The 19254-nt window shown below is 42.1% G+C and overlaps 1 protein-coding gene across 1 annotated transcript; it reads left to right on the forward strand.

The window, feature by feature from the left end:
* Window positions 1-7695: 7695 nt before the first annotated feature.
* Window positions 7696-17525, forward strand: ddo (D-aspartate oxidase). The gene is made up of 4 exons (XM_034159888.1): window positions 7696-8750; window positions 8847-8955; window positions 9115-9291; window positions 15748-17525. The coding sequence occupies exons 1-4, from the start codon at window positions 8579-8581 to the stop codon at window positions 16304-16306; spliced, it is 1017 nt and encodes a 338-aa protein (XP_034015779.1). The 5' UTR covers window positions 7696-8578; the 3' UTR covers window positions 16307-17525.
* Window positions 17526-19254: the final 1729 nt, after the last annotated feature.

Consider the following 19254-nt stretch of genomic DNA (forward strand, 5'->3'; position numbering starts at 1 on the left):
GAAGAAAAAAGTAATTAATGGTCTCACATTTACATTTGATGAATCCTTTTAATGCATGCTACAGCAGGAGACGACGGGGGTTTTTGTTGAACTCTCTTATCACGTCATCGTAGTTCAACAATTCGGTCAGTTCTCTTTCAAGGGAAAGCACGGAGAGTGCATTCAGTCTGTGAGTCAACATGGATGTTCTGGTGGACGTTTTTATCCATTTAACAGTAGAAAACAGCCGTTCGACAGTGCATGTTGTTATTGGCATTGTGATGAGGGCCTGCAGAAGACTATTTATTTGAGGAAAATGTGGTCCCTCGTTTATCGCGGGAGTTACGTTCTAAAAATAACCCGCGATAAGCGAAATCCGCGAAGTAGTCAGCGCTATTTTTTGCAATTATTATAGATGTTTTAAGGCTGTAAAACTCCTCACTACACACTTTATACACTTTTCTCAAACAGGCATTAACATTTTCTCACTTTTCTCTCTTGTGTAAACACTCTCTTTTTTCTTGTAGGTGAGAACATTATAAACAGACACACGCAGAACTCTCCCTTCGCTCACTGCCTCCGGAGGTACGGATGCGGGACCCGCAAAGAATCCAAGTCCTCTCTCGGTGGCCACGGAGCTCTGCGGCTGCGGTCAACATCCGGATCAAAACAGCGAGTGTAGGCTCTGGACCTGTTGCCAGATTTGGTGCAATTCCGCACAGCAGACAGGAGGGCGGTGTGATTGGCCCGCTGCTGCATTTACCGAGCCCGCAGAAAGCGCATCGGAGGCAGTGAGAGCAATCGCGGTGATGCCGACCGGTGCCGCGACCGGCCCGCCTGATAAGAACGCAGAACACAATGCGCCGTTAAAAAAAAAAGCATGCAAAATTAGCGTAGAAGTGACATTTAGAGGTGGGCGATACCAGGAATTTTGGTATTGATCCAATACTAAGTAGATACAGGCCCAGTATCACTGATATCGATACTGATACAGATACTGATACTTTTTCATATTTAAGCTTCATAGAGCCAAAGGATCCAAAAGACCTACGATAGAATTTTGCCAAACATTGTACGTGACAACAAAACAGTTTATTATCACAATCAACATTTTTGTTTAAAAAAATATCACTCAACACAACTTAAAATCTTCTGAGGTAGGGGGCTGACAAACCACAATACAAGGGTGCACTGCTCCGTGTTGTGTGACACAACACAGCGCTGCTCTTACAGACAGAGAGTAGACTTTGATGAATCTGCGTGTGCAGCAGTCAGTGCGTGCGAGAGAGAAAAAAAGCTTGAGTATCGATCTTTTTACATGAGGATCATTCAATATCAATACCAGCATTGGTATCGATATTAGGATCGATCCTCCCACCTCTAGTGACATTAGTGAAGTGCGCATGAAGGACACTGCTGCGGATACAAAAACAATATCAAAAATGTAAAATATTATCTTTTTGAACTGTGGAAATTGTGTAAATATGGCTGGAAATTAACTGTTTACTGCTAGTAACCATGCTAAGTTAGTGTTGGTTTTTCATGTCGCCAGCAGTGGTGGCTGTGAATTTTCTTTTTTTGGGGGGGGTGGTGTTTGGGAAACTTTTGGAGTGACACTAAAAAGGCTGCAGAACATTAATGAAATGCAGGGTATGCTAGTTAATAGAAATGTAAATATAATTTTATAGTGTATAATATGAGCGAAGCGCCGCACAGCTCTTATTAAGTATGACCTAAATATGGCATCCACTGCTGTAACTATCAGCTGCACCTGGCTTGCGAGATTTTCCAGGCAGTAGTGCTGAGTTCGCACTTCGAGGAATGCAATTATTTTTTGACAAACGGGAATGTCCCTATTTGATGACGTAGATGAAATTCCCCCCTCCCCCCGCAACCTCGTTTTCAAACGGTATTCCTGTGTTGAGTAGAAGTTAGGAAATTCCGTGGAAAATTGAATTGAAAAATTGTGTCAAAAACACTCATAAAGGTGAGTAAGACTGGTTTTCAAATAATATAGAACATGTAATTCATGTGATTATGTACCTCTCTGTGAAGTTTGGTAGTGATCAAAGCATTTGCATGCATATTTTTATGATCCGCAACACCAATGTCAAGACGGCAGACATGGCGAAATAGTCATTTTTTTAAGCTTGGAAACTACTGTCAGAAAACAGTGTTTATATGGCAGTTGCAAATCACACATTAGGTTTGACAGAGTACCATCATTTTGAAATTGAACAATGAGACAACGGTCACAGTTTTCTGGTGTTTTTCCCTTAAGCACACAGGCTTAAATTACCAAGATCTTCTGACTTTCAAATGCTCATACCTTTCTTCATATGTGACATAGAAAAAATATGTAAACACCATTTTGAAGGTCTCTATAGGCTCTTTCCAACCACACCATTTCTGTTACAATTTCTTTAACTTTAATTTTTTTTTTTTATCATGTACCTACCTTATGGTTAGATGAAGGCACAAACCAGAAATGGCAAAAAAAAAATCTCCCCAGTGGAGGAAAAGCCACAAACAATTCCACGGATTCTTGTTCTTATCACACTTTTTCAAACCGTCTTTCTCGCCATCTTCGCTCTGTCTGATGTCGCTCCGTGACACAGACATGTTGCAAAATTCTTCTTTTAAAAACTTTAAAGTTCTAAAAGTGTGCGATGTCCACATGCTATGTTTAGCTAAGCTTTGCACAGGAGCCACAGTGTCACCGCAGCAACCAACCAGTCCTGCTTTACGACAGCTGTCATAACAGCCAGGCTTTGAGTGGCATTTTTCCCCCGTGAATCTCCGCAGATCCGAGGAAACTGATATGTATCTGTAACACACAGATCAGTGTCCGCGGACTTCTAAAACTTGCATGATGTCGTAAGAAAAGAATGCTTTGCGATAAGCATTTTAAAAACTCAGTAACGATCACAATTAAAGAGTATAACACTAACACACCCCCCACCCCGCCCATGATGAAGTCCGCGGAATCCCGCGGATCTGCGGAGTTGTCACAGCCCTGATTTAAAGATGTCAATCATGAGTCACTTTTGTGTGGATTAAAGTCACTAACTGGGACTCTTGTCTTGTTGCAGGCAAGAAAAGAGAATCATCTTCTGTTCCGTTCGCAGAGCTCCAAACTCTGCGCCGCACTCTGCCGAGTCAAGTTAGAGTCCAGCCGGAATTAATAACTTCAAATTGAACTCCCGTTTTAAATCAAATGACACCTTTCCAAACGTTGTAATACAAACAATAAACTAAAACGTATTTTTTCCTCTCAAAATGAGACATCGTGCATTCTTTATGAATTACACTGATGCTGACGTACAGCGCAGCTGGCTGAGCTCAGCTTAGCGGTATGGAGTGACATTCATGCCATTAATGTCTGAAAGGAAATACGTTTGATAAAAACTACAGATTTTATTTCTGTTTATGTCCAGCACATAAAATGAATAAAATCTTATATTTTCCCACAATTTGTACAATGTTTTCAGTAAGTACATAAGCTGAATAAAATCATATATTTGCTGTGAGTTCAAGTTTAAATATACTGTGTTCAGCAGGTGGAGTACTTGTTATGTGGGCCGCTGAAGAGGAGGTACTGCTGGCCCTCCACCACCAGATGGCGCCCTGCTTGAAGTGCGGGCTTCAAGCACGAGAGGGCGTCGGAGCCACTGGGAGTGACAGCTGTCACACATTATCAGCACCAGCTGTCACTCATCCAACTCATCACCATAAAGGCCGGACTGCAACTCCACCTCCTCGCCGAGAAATCAGCCACCAGAAGAGGTAATTTCTCTGCTGACTTAAAACTGAATAATAGTCTGAACTCTTTTGCAGCCGTTTTCCTGTGGTGTTGCCTTATCTGTGGGATTGGCGTTTGGTGTGATCAGCGACGGCTTCGCTTCACACCCCAACCAGATAAGTGGTTAGACAGGAGCTGCACAAGTGTGTGATTGGAGGTGGAGGTGCTCCCTCCCTAACGAACACAGTCTGTGGGATTACTGAGTGTGCGAACTCACACTCATCAATACTGTTTCTGTTCTCTGCCAGCAGTACCAGGTCTGACAGCTGGAGACGGTGGCCACCTGGGGATCCAGGACTTGGCGGCTCCGGTGTTCTTCAGATCCGTTGGCGGTGAGGGCCGTGTGGGATCCGGCTCGGTTCTGGACGGACGTCTCCTATCCTCAAGCCTGCCCACACGTCACTCTACATATAATTGTCTGTGGTACCAAAACTGTATTTGTCTGTATTCCGTTGTGCACTTCACAACATTAAATTGTTACTGTTTGGCTTATCCATTGCCCGTTCATTTAATGCCCCCTGTTGTGGGTCCGTGTTCCTACACCTTCACAACAGTACTGCTACAAACATTCTACATGTTCTGTTTAATTTTGTCTGTCTCTTCCAATAACCTGTGTAATAGGAATCCTTTTATTTTCATATCACTAGTTTTTGTAATTAAAAACGGTTTATGGTTTTCATCACGATTGTCAGTTCAGTTGTGCTGTCAACCCATGCTTAAACTATATATATAATCTTTTGGTAGCTGAAGCGATAGATATTTAAAGCACAACTGCTACAAATGGACCTTGGTCCAAAAGACTAAAAATACACATGCACCATGGAAGGCTCACACCATGACATAACAGTACAAAAGTTATGCTTTACAGCTGTAATAAGGAGAGACCAAGAGAAAGCGTTACGTACTGCTGCTTTAACAAGTTATTCGAATAATGATCTTGAACAGAAACTAGATTTAAAATGTCAGTATTCTTGGTAATCAAAATAAATAAATAAAATGAAATCTACAAGTGGCTAGGTGTATAGTTGTGCACAAAGGTTTGCATACTCCTTGCCCAATAACTTTCAAACTCAGTGGTCTTCTGCTGCAGATAATCCATTTTATCAAAACGTATGTGAGTTAAGTCAGATATTTGAACATGAAGTTATTTAAAATAATATACTTAATGAAAATTTAAACACTTTTGTTTTTGCTCCCATTTTTCATCAGTTGAAGTAAAAGATGTAAAAAAAAATTAGAGATTTTTGCAAATTTAATAAAAATAAAATAAACTAAAATATCACATTTACATAAGTATTCACAGCCTTTGCTATGAAGCTCAAACTTGAACTCAGGTGCATCCTGTTTCCACTGATTATTCTTAAAATGTTTCTACAGCTTAATTGGAGTCCAACTGGTGTGACTTTAGCTGATTGGCCATAATTTGGAAAGGCACACACCTGTCTACATATAAGGTCCCACATTTGACAGTGCATGTCAGAACACAAACCAAGCATGAAGTCAAATTGTCTGTAGACCTCCAAGACAGGATTGTCTTGAGGCACAAATCTAGGGAAAGGTACAGAAACATTTCTGCTGATTTGAAGGTGCCAATGAGCCCAGTGGCCTCCATCGTCTGTAAAAGGAAGAAGTTCAGACCCATGAGGAATCTTCCTAGAGCTGGCCGCCTGTGAGCGATCGGGGGAGATGCACCTTAGTCTGGGAGGTGAGCAAGAACCTTCTAGAAGGGCAACCATCTCTGCAGCAATTCACCAATCAGGCACTGTATGGTAGAGTGGCCAGACGGAAGCCATGCCTTAGTAAAAGGCACATGGCAGCCCACCCGGAGTTTGGCAAAAGGCACCTGAAGTACTCTCAGACCATGAGAAACATAATTCCCTGGTCTGATATGACAAATATTGAACTGTGGTATGAATGCCAGGCATCATGTTTGGAGGAAACCAGTCACCATCCCTACAGTGAAGCATGGTGATGGCACCATAATGCTGTGGAGATGTTTTTCAGTGGCAGGAACTGGAGGACTAATCATGATTGGGGGAAAGATGAATGCAGCAATGTACAGAGACATCCTGGATGAAAACCTGCTCCAGAGCGCTCTTGACCTCAGACTGGGACAACTGTTCATCTTTCAGCAGGACAATGACCCTAAGCACACAGCCAAGATATCAAAGGAGTGGCTTCAGGACAACTCTGTGAATGTCCTTGAGTGGCCCAGCGAGAGCTCAGACCTGAATCAGATTGAAAATCTCTGGACAGATCTGAAAATGGCTGTGCCTTTCCAACCTGATGGCGCTTCAGAGGTTCTGCAAAGAGGAATGGGCAAAAACTGCCCAAAGATAGGTGCACCAAGCTTGTGGCATCATATTCAAGAAGTCTTGAGGCTGTAATTGCTGCCAAATGTGCATCAACAAAGTATTGAGCAAAAGGTGTGAATACTTATGTACATGTGATTTCTTATTTTATTTTATTTTTTTACTTTTTAATTAAAAAAAACAACTTTTCATGTCATTGTGGAGTGTTGTGAGTAGGATTTTGAGGGGAAAAAAAATTATTTGGAATAAGGCTGTAACATAACAAAATGTGGAAAAAGTGAAACACTGTGAATAATATCCAGATGCACTGTATCTTTTACAACAGTAAGAGCTGTCAGTGAATGCATGCGCAGACAGGATTGTCAAGAAAGCCCGGCCCTTCCTGTTGTACCTTATTGTATTTACATTCTTGAAGATGTCTCTTGATTGTAGACTTTGACAGTTACACTCCTACCTCCTTCAGAGTGTTCTTGACTTGGTTAGGGGTTGTGAAGGGGTTTTCTGCATCAAGGAAATAATTTTGCCATCAGCCACTTTAGTTGTATTCTGTGATCTTCTTTGCCTTTTGGTGTTGCTTAGCTCACTAATGCATTCCCTTCTTTAAGAATTTGTCATTGATAATATGACCACTCCTGATGTTTTTGCTATCTGTCTAGTTGGTTTCTTTTTTCAGCGTAATTACAGCCTCCCATACTTGGAGTCACCCCTCTTTGGGCCTCACATTGAGAATTCAAATGGCTAGCTACCAAATGCAAATTAAACACTTAAACAATTACTACTCCGAAATTATATAGGCGCAGCAGCAGCACATCAGACTCTTACGTGCTGCTGTGGCATTCTGATCGGTCCTCCCATCTTTTATGATGAAATAATGCTGAATTTATATGGAAATGAGTGTTGTACAAACACTTCAGATATCTGTTGCTGAGATAGATGAGGGCTGGAGTGCAATTTTAGGGCCTGGTCACACAGCACACAATGACAGCTGAATGAAGGAAAAAAAGTCACAAAGTCACAAATCCTTGAGAAAAGGTGGACAAATGATCCTGCACTTCTCCCATCACTGAAAAACCTGCGAATCAAGGGCGCATAAAGGAACGAAACAAAACTGAAACTAACAAAAGAAAAACAAAGCGAATGCCGACCGTGACGCTTTAAACAAAATCAAAACCAAACATGCAAACGTTTGTGCATGTTCCGTCTACAAACGACTGCACATACGCAGGCCAGCCACAAACAGCTGGAACGTGCTCAAATAGTTAAAGTACTTGATAAAGCGTTCTTGCCACTGTTGTTTCTGTATGACAACATTGCTTTTTGTCCCACACATGGATGAGTCACGTTCAGGTTGTCGGATCTGTAGTTCAAGAGCCGTTCAGCGTTCGTGCAAGACGTCGGACTTGGGAGGTTGGACGACAGTCAAATGGAATGCTGACGGCTATGGGAATTCCGCAAACGATGAGGAGCCATCAAGACAGAAAGCAAAATGGAATACAGACGAATTGAAGTTGTCTTCAGGATTTGTTCACATTTTTCAGCAGTTTGAAAATTCTGTCGAAGTGCCAGCTACAGGAGCGAAGCTGGATGACGGTTAAACGATGTCTCCGAAAGTCAACATATGTCCAGATTTCTTGTTTCGCTTTGGCTTCGGTGTCCTTCATCACTGCCATGTGACTGGGGCTTTAAGCAGAAATGAGGTGATAGTGAATTACTGCTGACATTCCGAAATGACACTGATGATGCTCTGAAATGACACATGCGCAGGCAGGTAGTGTGGACCGATTTTTAGGGGGGACCGTTCGGTCGGCGACACCGGGTTGGACCCCCTTTTGCCTTGAAGACCTATATTTATTCTTCGTGGCATAAATTGAACAAGGTGTTGGAGACATTCCACCTTAGAATTGGAATATAATATATAAGATATACCTACTGAATTTTCATGATAGCGTCACACAGTTGCCCATTCAACCAGTCTGCACATTCTCCTGTGACCTCTGACATCAACAAGGCATTTTTGTCCACACAACTGCCGATCACTGGATATGTCTCTTTTTTGTGCCATTTGCTGTAAACCCTAGATATGGTTGTGCATGAAAATCCCAGTAGATCAGAAGTTTCTGAAATATTCAGACCAGCCCCTCTGGCACCAACAACCATGCCACTTTCAAAGTCACTTAAATTGTCTTTCACATTCTGATGCTTGGATGGAACTTCAACAAGTCATCTGTACCCCATCTAGATGCTTAAATGCATAAAATTGCTCCCATTTCACTGGTTGATTAGCTATTTGTGTTAACAAGAAATTGAACAGGCTTTGGAAATACACTTACTAAAAGAGAGAGAAGGCACACATCCTCGAGGCACCAACTTAGTTTTCTTTTCTTTTTAATCCCTCTTCTTAGAAACCTCACCAGTAGCTAGTTGGCTGTCTGGGTCACTGTTGTGGAGACACAGTCCTCTGGTTGCGCTGGCGGATCTGTTCAGAATGAAAAATGTTAAGGTTGCAGTTATTGGAGGAGGTGTGGTTGGCGTCTCCACTGCCGTCTGCATCGCTGAAGCTCTTCCATCCTGTTCTGTGACTCTTCTGGCTGAGAAGTTCAGCCCGGACACCACCAGTGATATCGCTGCTGGGATCGTATTTAGCAAACAGTTTCCAGGTAAAGCATTGTGTTTTAGTACTGCTTTATAAAATTAATTAGTAACATGCATTCATCACATGGCCTCTTTATCATATTGATTTCACTGTCTCTCAGATGTCCCCTTGGAGCGACAAAAGCGTTGGTTCCAGAACAGTTTTGATCACCTCTTGGCCATCGCACAGTCTGAACACTCACCAGAAGCTGGAGTGCTGCTGAGCTCTGGGTAACAAACATCATTAAAAAACAAAACAGGCTCTCATTGTTCCCAGTCATTCTTATAATGAATGTTTTTGTTGTTGTTTTTTGTTTGTTTTTATTTGTTTATTTATTTATTTTTGCTGTTTGTGCTTTTTATTTTTGTGTGTGTGTGTGCGCTTTCTAGTTGGCAAGTTTTCAGAGAGGTTCCAGCTGTGAAGAAGCCCTTCTGGTCAGAGACTGTGTTTGGCTTTCGAGTCATAACTGACATGGAACTGAAACGGTTTCCAGGCTACAAATTTGGCCAAGCATTCACCACCTTAAAATGTGAATGTTCCAACTACCTGCCCTGGCTGGAGAAGAGGTTTGTTCAACATTTAATCCAAATGCCTCACTGTTACATCAGAACATTTACTGATGTTTTGAAATTGGAACTAAACTAAAAACAGACAGGGATTTAAATCCACTTAGTAACAGGACCCACTGGACAAAATTTGTATTAGCTCGCTTTTAGGCTTCCTTATCTTTGGGCTTTCATTTTAAATATCCCCAAAATCCCACAACTCCAGTGGTGGTTCTACATTGAATTATCAAAGCTGAGAACACCCTCTGAGTGCCCCCCCTAAAACCCCACAAAATGCACAAACAGCCATTTTTAAAAAATTATTTCATTATCCCCCATTATCTCCCTAATTTTTGGTCTTCATCTGTGGATCAAAAGAAAATCTAAACTGAAATCAAATGTGATTCTTTTTCTCCATTAAATAAACCAGTTAAATATGAAGATAAGCCTCATTTTAAATTTTCTTATTATTGTTGTTATTATTATTAATATTCTTAATATTATTATTATTATTTTGCCAGTGTACATGACAACAAAAAGACAACATTGCCAGCTGCTGGAAAAGTATTGTAAAAATTGGACACCACCCACTCATTTCTTTCTCATTTCATATTACATGGTGAAATGTGCCAGGTGTGAGGTCCGAGTCTGAGCACGGTGTAAAAAAATAAACGGTCGGGCTTTTAATCATGGAAATGACTCCGGTCCCACATGCGAGGGGTTTAATGGAAATATATTGCAATCGGACGGGACATTTTATCCGATGTGAGAGCAGAATCTGCTGAACAAAATCTGTTATATACGTGTTTATTACATGGAAAACAGTATAAAAACTTTGGGACTTTTTTTTGTCCGGTGACTGCGAATATCTGGTTAATACGATGACGGTTTAGGTGAGTTTTACTGTACATGGGACTGAACAATAAATTTACCTCACAAAGCTCTGATGATGATGTCAGCTTCCATCTCACACAGCCAAGGTTGGGTAGGATTACTTTGAAAGAATACATGTGGATTACATGTATGTATGTACATACATTTGGATTACTTGTAATCTGATTACTTTTGGATTACATTTCAAAGTAATCCTACCCAACCCTGCACACAGCTGACTTTATTTTCCCAAATTTTTCTTCTGTTCGGATCTGAGGGGAATCTGTACATCTTGAAGCCCTTGTTGTGACTATTTGTGCCTCCAAATGGTCAGCAACTCTTCATTTTCAAAAAAATAAATAAAAAAGATGGATTTGCATGCAGACATACACTCAACAAAAATATAAACGCAACACTTTTGGTTTTGCTCCCATTTTGTATGAGATGAACTCAAAGATCTAAAACTTTTTCCACATACACAATATCACCATTTCCCTCCAATATTGTTCACAAACCAGTCTAAATCTGTGATAGTGAGCACTTCTCCTTTGCTGAGATAATCCATCCCACCTCACAGGTGTGCCATATCAAGATGCTGATTAGAAACCATGATTAGTGCACAGGTGTGCCTTAGACTGTCCACAATAAAAGGCCACTCTGAAAGGTGCAGTTTTGTTTTATTGGGGGGGGATACCAGTCAGTATCTGGTGTGACCACCATTTGCCTCATGCAGTGCAACACATCTCCTTCGCATAGAGTTGATCAGGTTGTCAATTGTGGCCTGTGGAATGTTGGTCCACTCCTCTTCAATGGCTGTGCGAAGTTGCTGGATATTGGCAGGAACTGGTACACGCTGTCGTATACGCTGGTCCAGAGCATCCCAAACATGCTCAATGGGTGACATGTCCGGTGAGTATGCCGGCCATGCAAGAACTGGGACATTTTCAGCTTCCAAGAATTGTGTACAGATCCTTGCAACATGGGGCCGTGCATTATCCTGCTGCAACATGAGGTGATGTTCTTGGATGTATGGCACAACAATGGGCCTCAGGATCTCATCACGGTATCTCTGTGCATTCAGAATGCCATCAATAAAATGCACCTGTGTTCTTCATCCATAACAGACGCCTGCCCATACCATAACCCCACCGCCACCATGGGCCACTCGATCCACAACATTGACATCAGAAAACCACTCACCCACATGACGCCACACACACTGTCTGCCATCTGCCCTGAACAGTGTGAACCGGGATTCATCCGTGAAGAGAACACCTCTCCAACGTGCCAAACACCAGCGAATGTGAGCATTTGCCCACTCAAGTCGGTTACGACGATGAACTGGAGTTAGGTCGAGACCCCGATGAGGATGACGAGCATGCAGATGAGCTTCCCTGAGATGGTTTCTGACAGTTTGTGCAGAAATTCTTTGGTTATGCAAACTGATTGTTTCAGCAGCTGTCCGAGTGGCTGGTCTCAGACGATCTTGGAGGTGAACATGCTAGATGTGGAGGTACTGGGCTGGTGTGGTTACACGTGGTCTGCGGTTGTGAGGCTGGTTGGATGTACTGCCAAATTCTCTGAAACGCCTTTGGAGACGGCTTATGGTAGAGAAATGAACATTCAATACACGAGCAACAGCTCTGGTTGACATTCCTGCTGTCAGCATGCCAATTGCACGCTCCCTCAAATCTTGCGACATCTGTGGCATTGTGCTGTGTGATAAAACTGCACCTTTCAGAGTGGCCTTTTATTGTGGACAGTCTAAGGCATACATGTGTACTAATCATGGTGTCTAATCAGCATCTTGATATGGCACACCTGTGAGGTGGAATGGATTATCTCAGCAAAGGAGAAGTGCTCACTATCACAGATTTAGACTGGTTTGTGAACAATATTTGAGGGAAATGGTGATATTGTGTATGTGGAAAAAGTTTTAGATCTTTGAGTTCATCTCATACAAAATGGGAGCAAAACCAAAAGTGTTGCGTTTATATTTTTGTTGAGTGTATTAACAGTGAACGCTATTTTGAACCCAAGATGGCACCATGAGTCATGTGCCGCTCTCTCTATTAGGGCACACTACCCCTGCATTAAGTACAAATATTTTGTAATTTGTTAAAGTGTATACTGCATCACATCCAGGCACACAAAAAAAGGTCAGATTCAAGTAATTTCAGCTAGTAATGTGAACGCAGCTCAAGTTCTAAACCGTCCTTACAAATTAGCAGGCTGCCCTTTCTACAAACGTCTTTTTCCACGAGTTAGCAGTTTGACCTTTCCGGTGAGATTTGAACCTGTTCTTACACCTTGTCTGTCCGCTTTCAAACGGCTTTTATTTCATAAACTGGCTGGCTACCTGCCTCGTTCTTCCTGTCAGTTTGGCGCTGGCTAGATGGCCCACAGAGAAATGTAGCACAGAGTTCTGGTTCTGCTGCGTCCTAAGTGGACTTTGCCCTGCCAGAGAGGAAATGCTGTGGAGCTGGACAGCAGGATCCCGCTGAGAGGTGCAGCGGGGAAATGGGGAGCAGGATGCTCCGTCCGGAGCCAAAGCGGAGCAGAGCACACAGGGAGGAGAGCGCCTGTCCCCGGGGACAACGCAGGAGACAACCGTCGAACCTCTCACTCACTGCTTCTGTTCTGTGCACCTCAGCAAGCAAGAGTGCCTGCCTGCCACTGCAGGGAGCGTCAATTTGCCAATTCCCCACCACACAGTGATATGATAACCACTTTGTGGTGTAAGCAATTTTTTTTTTTTTTTAAATGCTTGTGCTGCTGCTGCTGCTCCCCCATGTGTCATGAAAAAATGCCACCCCAGGTGGCTGCCCGGTTTGCCTGTACCAAAAACTGCTACTGCACAATTCTATTTTTTAAATTCTGTTATTAACAGCTTGTAAGACTGAAATAGTTTGTTTCAGACTTTTTTAACATAGATTCCACAAGTATGTTTTGTTAAAGTATTAAATCTGCCAATGTACAAGAGAATTATTCATGTGATCCATGTGCAACATACAGTAAAGAGTACTTTCTACACTGTACATTGGGGTGGAACAGAAAATCGATACTCACAGATCACCATTTATTTTACGGTATGAAAATCAGTTTGTAATGTACAGAATCAGTATAATTCAAACTCATTTGCTTTTTGACAACATGGAAAGAATGTTGTAATCTTTTATTCAGCAGAGGTCACAGTGCATTTGTTGAGCATCTAACAGAATTATGTGGCATCACCACTGTTTCAGGCAGACACGAGAGAAAAATAATGGGCTCCAGACAGAGATCCCTCCAGGGATTTTCTTAGAGATCACATTAAACACTGATGAATATGGTTTTTAAGGAGTGTCATCCAGGGAGTGCAAAAATAAGTTGTCTTTATTTGTATGTGAAAAGGCTCAGATATGCCAACCAAATGCATTCTGTGCCAAGATGGAGAGTCCGGATGAGTGTGTCGGGAAGAGTTTGTCATGCTGCTCAGCTCAGAGCGACCCAGTGCAGATTTGACTGTGGTGTACAGCTCATACTCCAGTTTTCAAGCTGAGCACGGAAAAAGATGTAGAGGAATGAAGAAGAGTTTGCCAGCCTCATGTGTTGTGGCAGACATTGCGATATGTCAGTTAAGTAGTTAACTATTTTTACTGCTTTTTATGCAGCCAAGTCTGGGAGTATGAAAGATGAGAAACACTGGCAGGCAGAACTTTGCTTCAGAAAGCTTTGTGTTTCCAAATACAACTGATTGAATTTCCTTGTCATTTTGAGTCCTCACTTGCACTTACCTGTGAAAAGACAGACATGTTTGTTGTTTCACACACCCAAGTTGCAACACGTGCTCTGACCTTTCTTCAGTGACAGGTTTGGATCAGGTCAGGTCTGGGAGCATGCGCTAGTGCAGTTTGTTGCTGAATCTGCTACATCACAGAAATGCCTGGATGGCAGCCACCCACATAGACAACCAGTCCACACCCACCTCTGGGTATGAATCATCTATCTGCTGCTGCCAGGTGATCAGCCACTGGAGTCCCCAACCCTCAACCACCTGTGTGCTGGATCATGTCCAAATAAATGTGCAAAATGACCAAAATGTTGGAGATAATGCTCTCGCATCATGCAAGTGATACGCCTTATATGAGTCTCCCTAAGTAACCCTTTTTGGTTGCACCTCTCCATGTCGTCATCGTCTATGACTGGACGTGAGTAATGCACAGTCTTACTTTTCACAAACTTGCATCCTGAAAGGTCACTGTTTGAAACCTTGTCCTTCCTTAGAAAACCCCAGAGGCTCCTGGAGGGTGTTCATTATGAGCTAGGATATTCAATCATTGTGCTGTGGTCTTGTTTTTACTTTGGTGAGATATTCAAGGTGTTTGAAAATGTATTTATTCACACTTAGTACACACTTTACTTATCTCTTGCATTTCCAGGATACCTGTAACTTCCAGCAATATCACCAACACTTTATGGAAGTGGCAAAGTTGTGCTCAAGTCATACTAGAAGCATGCCATGATTGTTTTTGCACATCACATGGAATAAAAGCAGTGTGGGATATCATGAAACTGTGTGCTAGATCACATGGGCACCTGTGATCTTCACATACCAGCTTTTCATCTATATTAAATTAGCCAAGTGGCCTGCGTGCGTGCGTGTATGGCTTCGATCATGCAAAAACCGGGGATACCTCACATTTGCCGTTTGGTATGCTTATGTATTTTGGTTCAAGGATGAACGCTGCAAAAACAGAAAGTTGATAGGACAAATATTTTTGTAGAAATTAGCAATTTTAACTCATCAGTAAACAATGGACGTTGTTCTGCAATGCACCATGGGAGTTCGGGGTTTTGGGGTTTTAAATATTATTGTGGTTCATGTTAGTTTAACAGTGTTGTTGGTGTTATTGATTTATTGTGTTTTTGTAGTTCAATTGGCAGTTCAATGTAGTATTTCAATGTCAGGAGCAAGCCTTTTAAATCCTATAAGTTGTGAGGTGGAACCTCTATGAATCTGGTTTGTTTGTCCAGCAAATCCCGTGTGACATTGTCATTGGTCACCGGTTTTTCTTCCTTGGACCACTTTTGGTAGGTATTGATTACTACAGACTGGGAACATCCCAGAGGAGCTGCAGTTTTGGAAATGCTGTGGCCCAGTCGTCCAGCAACCACAATTTGGCCTTTGTCAGAGGTTCTCAGATCTTTACACTTCCCCAATTTTCCTGCTTACAACACACTAAAGTCAAGGCAGAAATGTTCTGTTTCTGCCTAATATATCCCACCCATTGACAGATGCCATTTGTAATCAAAGTTATCCTGATTTATAAATATTATCCTAATTCCTTTATTGTTATACGGAGGAAATAATTCAGAATGTCACAATCCAAGTACTTATGGACCTGACTCTACATGGTGATTTGATTTGAGACACTGTATCCGTAATGCATTGGATACCAAAAACTTTGATTTGAATGTCAAACCTCTGCCATTGTGGATTTTGTTGTTTGGACACCACTTGACACACGAGTTTGCTAATTAACTTTGTAATATTGTTAATTTAAGCTCTTCAAATATCTGTATGGGTAATTATTAATGAAATCTCATATCCATTTTCTGAAGGTTCCGAAAAGCTGGAGGCCAGGTTGTACAGAGGAAAGTCGACAGTCTTCAGGAATTAAGTACAAGCTATGACATCATCGTTAACTGCTCCGGTCTGGGATCCAGAACACTGGTGGGTGACCCTGAAGTGTACCCTGTCAGGGGCCAGGTCCTCAAGGTTGAGGCCCCCTGGCTGAAGCACTTCATTAGAGATGGAAACGGATTCAGCTACATTTATCCTGGCGTGCACAGCGTCATTGTAGGTGGTACGAGGCAGCAACATGACTGGCGACTACAGGTGGACGAAAAGGACATGAAGACGTTCATGGAGAACTGCATCAAACTGGAGCCATCGCTGAGAAAAGCCAAAGTTCTCAGTGAGTGGGTCGGTCTGAGGCCGGGCAGGAAGAACCCGAGGGTGGAGAAGGAGGTGGTGGTGATGGAGGGCCGCAGGGTGCCCGTGGTCCACAACTACGGCCACGGAGGTTTGGGCGTCAGCCTCGCTTGGGGAACGGCGCTGGATGCACTGGGGCTGGTCACACAGTGTGTTCACGAAATGTCTCCACAGGCTAAACTGTGAGAAAGCTCAGATTTCTTTTTTTTTTTTTTTTTCACCTCTATAACAAAATGCATCACAACACAGAATGTACATTAACGAGAACTGCAGTAATAATGACAATAATATTAATAGCAAGGAATTTTCTTGTAGCCAACATCATCACAAAATCGAGAAGTATATTAATTTCAACCATGGCTGCATCATTTACAACAGGACTTGCGGAAAAGGAGCTGGGTTCAAATCCCAGTTATGCTTCCCATTTGTGTCCTTGCACAAGACTCTTAATCTGCATTGTCTCAGTCCACCCAGCTGCCAATGCCCACCAGCCATAGTGTTCTATATACCAGCTTTCACGTAACAACTTTAGAGGTATAGTAAGGACGAACACCAACAGGTCTCATACTAACCTCTATGGCTACTCAGTTACAACCCCAATTCCAGTGAAGTTGGGACATTGTGTAAAATGTAAATAAAAACAGAATACAATGATTTGCAAATCCTCTTCAGACAGACAGAGACAGACAAATACTTTATTAATCCCAAGGGAAATTGTGCATTATCTATGCTCCAAGGATAAATAGAATTAAAAGATACAATAAAATGGAAGGAACAAAGCCCACCACAGAAATAAATAAATAAATAACTAAAAACTAGCTGCTAAAACACATTCTCCCTCCTGACCCTCCCAGCAGAGGCCTCATTAAGCAGCCTAATGGCACGCGGAACAAATGAGTTCCTCAGTTCCAACACACCGCGGCATAAAAAAGAACACTGGACACAATAGCCAGATAAAACAGGTGCACTAAATTAGGGCAGACTCTGAACGAGGCCAGCCTTCTGAGAAAATACATTCTGCTCTGGCCCTTCTTATAAACAGCGTCCATGTTGGCTGCCCAGTTCAGCTTATTGTCCAGATGTAGTCCCAGGTACTTATACGTGGAGACCACCTCCACCTCTGCTCCACCTATGTTAATGGGCTGCAGAGAGGGTGGCGCCCGGCGAAAGTCCAACACCATCTCCTTTGTTTTAGTGGTGTTCAGCTGGAGCTTATTCAGCCGGCACCACTGCACAAAGTCCTTCACCAAGCCTCTGTACTCCCTCTCGCCCCCCTCCCGAATTCTTCAACCTTCAAATCTTCAACCTATATTCAACTGAATACACCACCAGGACAAGATATTTAATGTTCAAACTGATAAACTTTATTGTTTTTGTGAAAATATTTGCTCATTTTGAAATGGATGCCTGCAACACATTTCAAAAAAGCTGCGACTGGTATGTTTACTACTGTGTTACATCACATTTCCTTCTAACAACACTCAGCGTTTGGGAACTGAGGACACTAATTGTTGAAGCTTTATAGGTGGAATTCTTTCCCATTCTTGCTTGATGTACAACTTCAGTTGATCCATTGTTTTATTTTGCGCTTTATAATGCGCCACACATTTTCAGTGGGCGACAGGTCTGGACTGCAGGCAGGCCAGTCTAGTACCTGCACTCTTTTACTACGAAGCCACGCTGTTGTAACATGTGCAGAAAGTGGCATGGCATTGTCTTGCTGAAATAAGCAGGGACGTCCCTGAAAAAGACGTTGCTTGGAAGCCAGCATGTGTTGCTCCAAAACCGGGATGTACCTTTCAGCATTGATGGTGCCATCACAGATGTGTAAGTTGCCCATGCCATGGGCACTACCACACCCCCATACTATCACAGATGCTGGCTTTTGAACTTTGCACTGGTAACAATCTGGATGGTCTTATTCCTTTTTTTGTCCGTAGGACATGATGTCCATGATTTCCAAAAACAATTTGAAATGTGGATTCATCAGACCACAGCACACTTTTCCACTTTGTGTCTGTCCATATCAAATGAGCTCGGGCCCAGACAAGGCAGCTGCGTTTCTGGATGTTGTTGATGTTTGGCTTTTGCTTTGTATGGTAGAGTTTTAACTTGCACTTGTAGATGTAGCGATGAACTGTGCTAGCTGACAATGGTTTTCTGAAGTGTTCCTGAACCCACGCGGTAAGATCCTTTACACAATGTCGGTTTTTAATACAGTGCCATCTGAGGGATCAAAGGTCACTGGCATTCAATGTTTTTTTGTTTTTTTTTGGCCTTGTTGCTTAAATGTAGAAAGTTCTCCAGATTCTCTGACTCTTCTGATTATATTATGGACTGTAGATGATGGAATCCCTAAATTCCTTGCAACTGAACGTTGAGAAACATTGTTCTTAAACTGTTGGACTATTTTTTCACGCATTTGATCACAAAGTGGTGATCCTCGCCCCATCATTGCTTGTGAACGGCTGAGCCTTTTGGGGATGCTCCTTTTACGATATATACCCAGTCATGACACTCACCTGTTCCCAATTAACCTGTTGACCTGTGGAATGTTCCAAACAGGTGTTCTTTGAGCATTCATCAACTTTCCCAGTCTTTTGTTGCCCATCCCAGCGTTTTTGTGACGTGTTGCAGGCATCCATTTCAAAATGAGCAAATATTTGCACAAAAATAAAGTTTTTCAGTTTGAACATTAAATATCTTGTCTTTGTGGTGTATTCAGTTGAATATAGGTTGAAGAGGATTTACAAATCATTGCATTCTGTTTTTATTTACATTTTACACAACATCTAAACTTCATTGGAATTGGGGTTGTAATTGGGCAGGGCAGAGGTGGGACAAAGTCACTGTCAAGTCATTCTCAAGTCATGAATCGGCAAGTCTCAAGTCAGCTTGCAAACAATTGGTGGTCATTATGACTTGAGACTTGACCTGACCTCACAGTACATCTGAAACAGTATTCTTCATAATTGATCCAAGACATAATCAGTGTCTTGAAAATGTTCATGTATCCATCCCCTGACTTGAAGTGATGGTTTATATGTGTTATACTAGAGGGTGCACTTACTTATTCACACCATCATTTTGGCTTTTAGATTTTTCTTTTAATTCATAATGTAGAGATTATTTTT

The sequence above is a fragment of the Thalassophryne amazonica genome, chromosome 19, assembly GCF_902500255.1.
Source record: "Thalassophryne amazonica chromosome 19, fThaAma1.1, whole genome shotgun sequence".
Classification (NCBI taxonomy): domain Eukaryota; kingdom Metazoa; phylum Chordata; class Actinopteri; order Batrachoidiformes; family Batrachoididae; genus Thalassophryne; species Thalassophryne amazonica.

What these genes read in the sequence shown, in the direction of transcription:
- ddo (XM_034159888.1), top strand. Translation starts at nt 8,579, where the DNA reads ATGAAAAATGTTAAGGTTGCAGTTATTGGAGGAGGTGTGGTTGGCGTC. An exon ending in ATTTAGCAAACAGTTTCCAG is followed by an intron (nt 8,751 to 8,846) that starts GTAAAGCATTGT and finishes ACTGTCTCTCAG; the next exon opens with ATGTCCCCTTGGAGCGACAA. An exon ending in CTGCCCTGGCTGGAGAAGAG is followed by an intron (nt 9,292 to 15,747) that starts GTTTGTTCAACA and finishes CATTTTCTGAAG; the next exon opens with GTTCCGAAAAGCTGGAGGCC.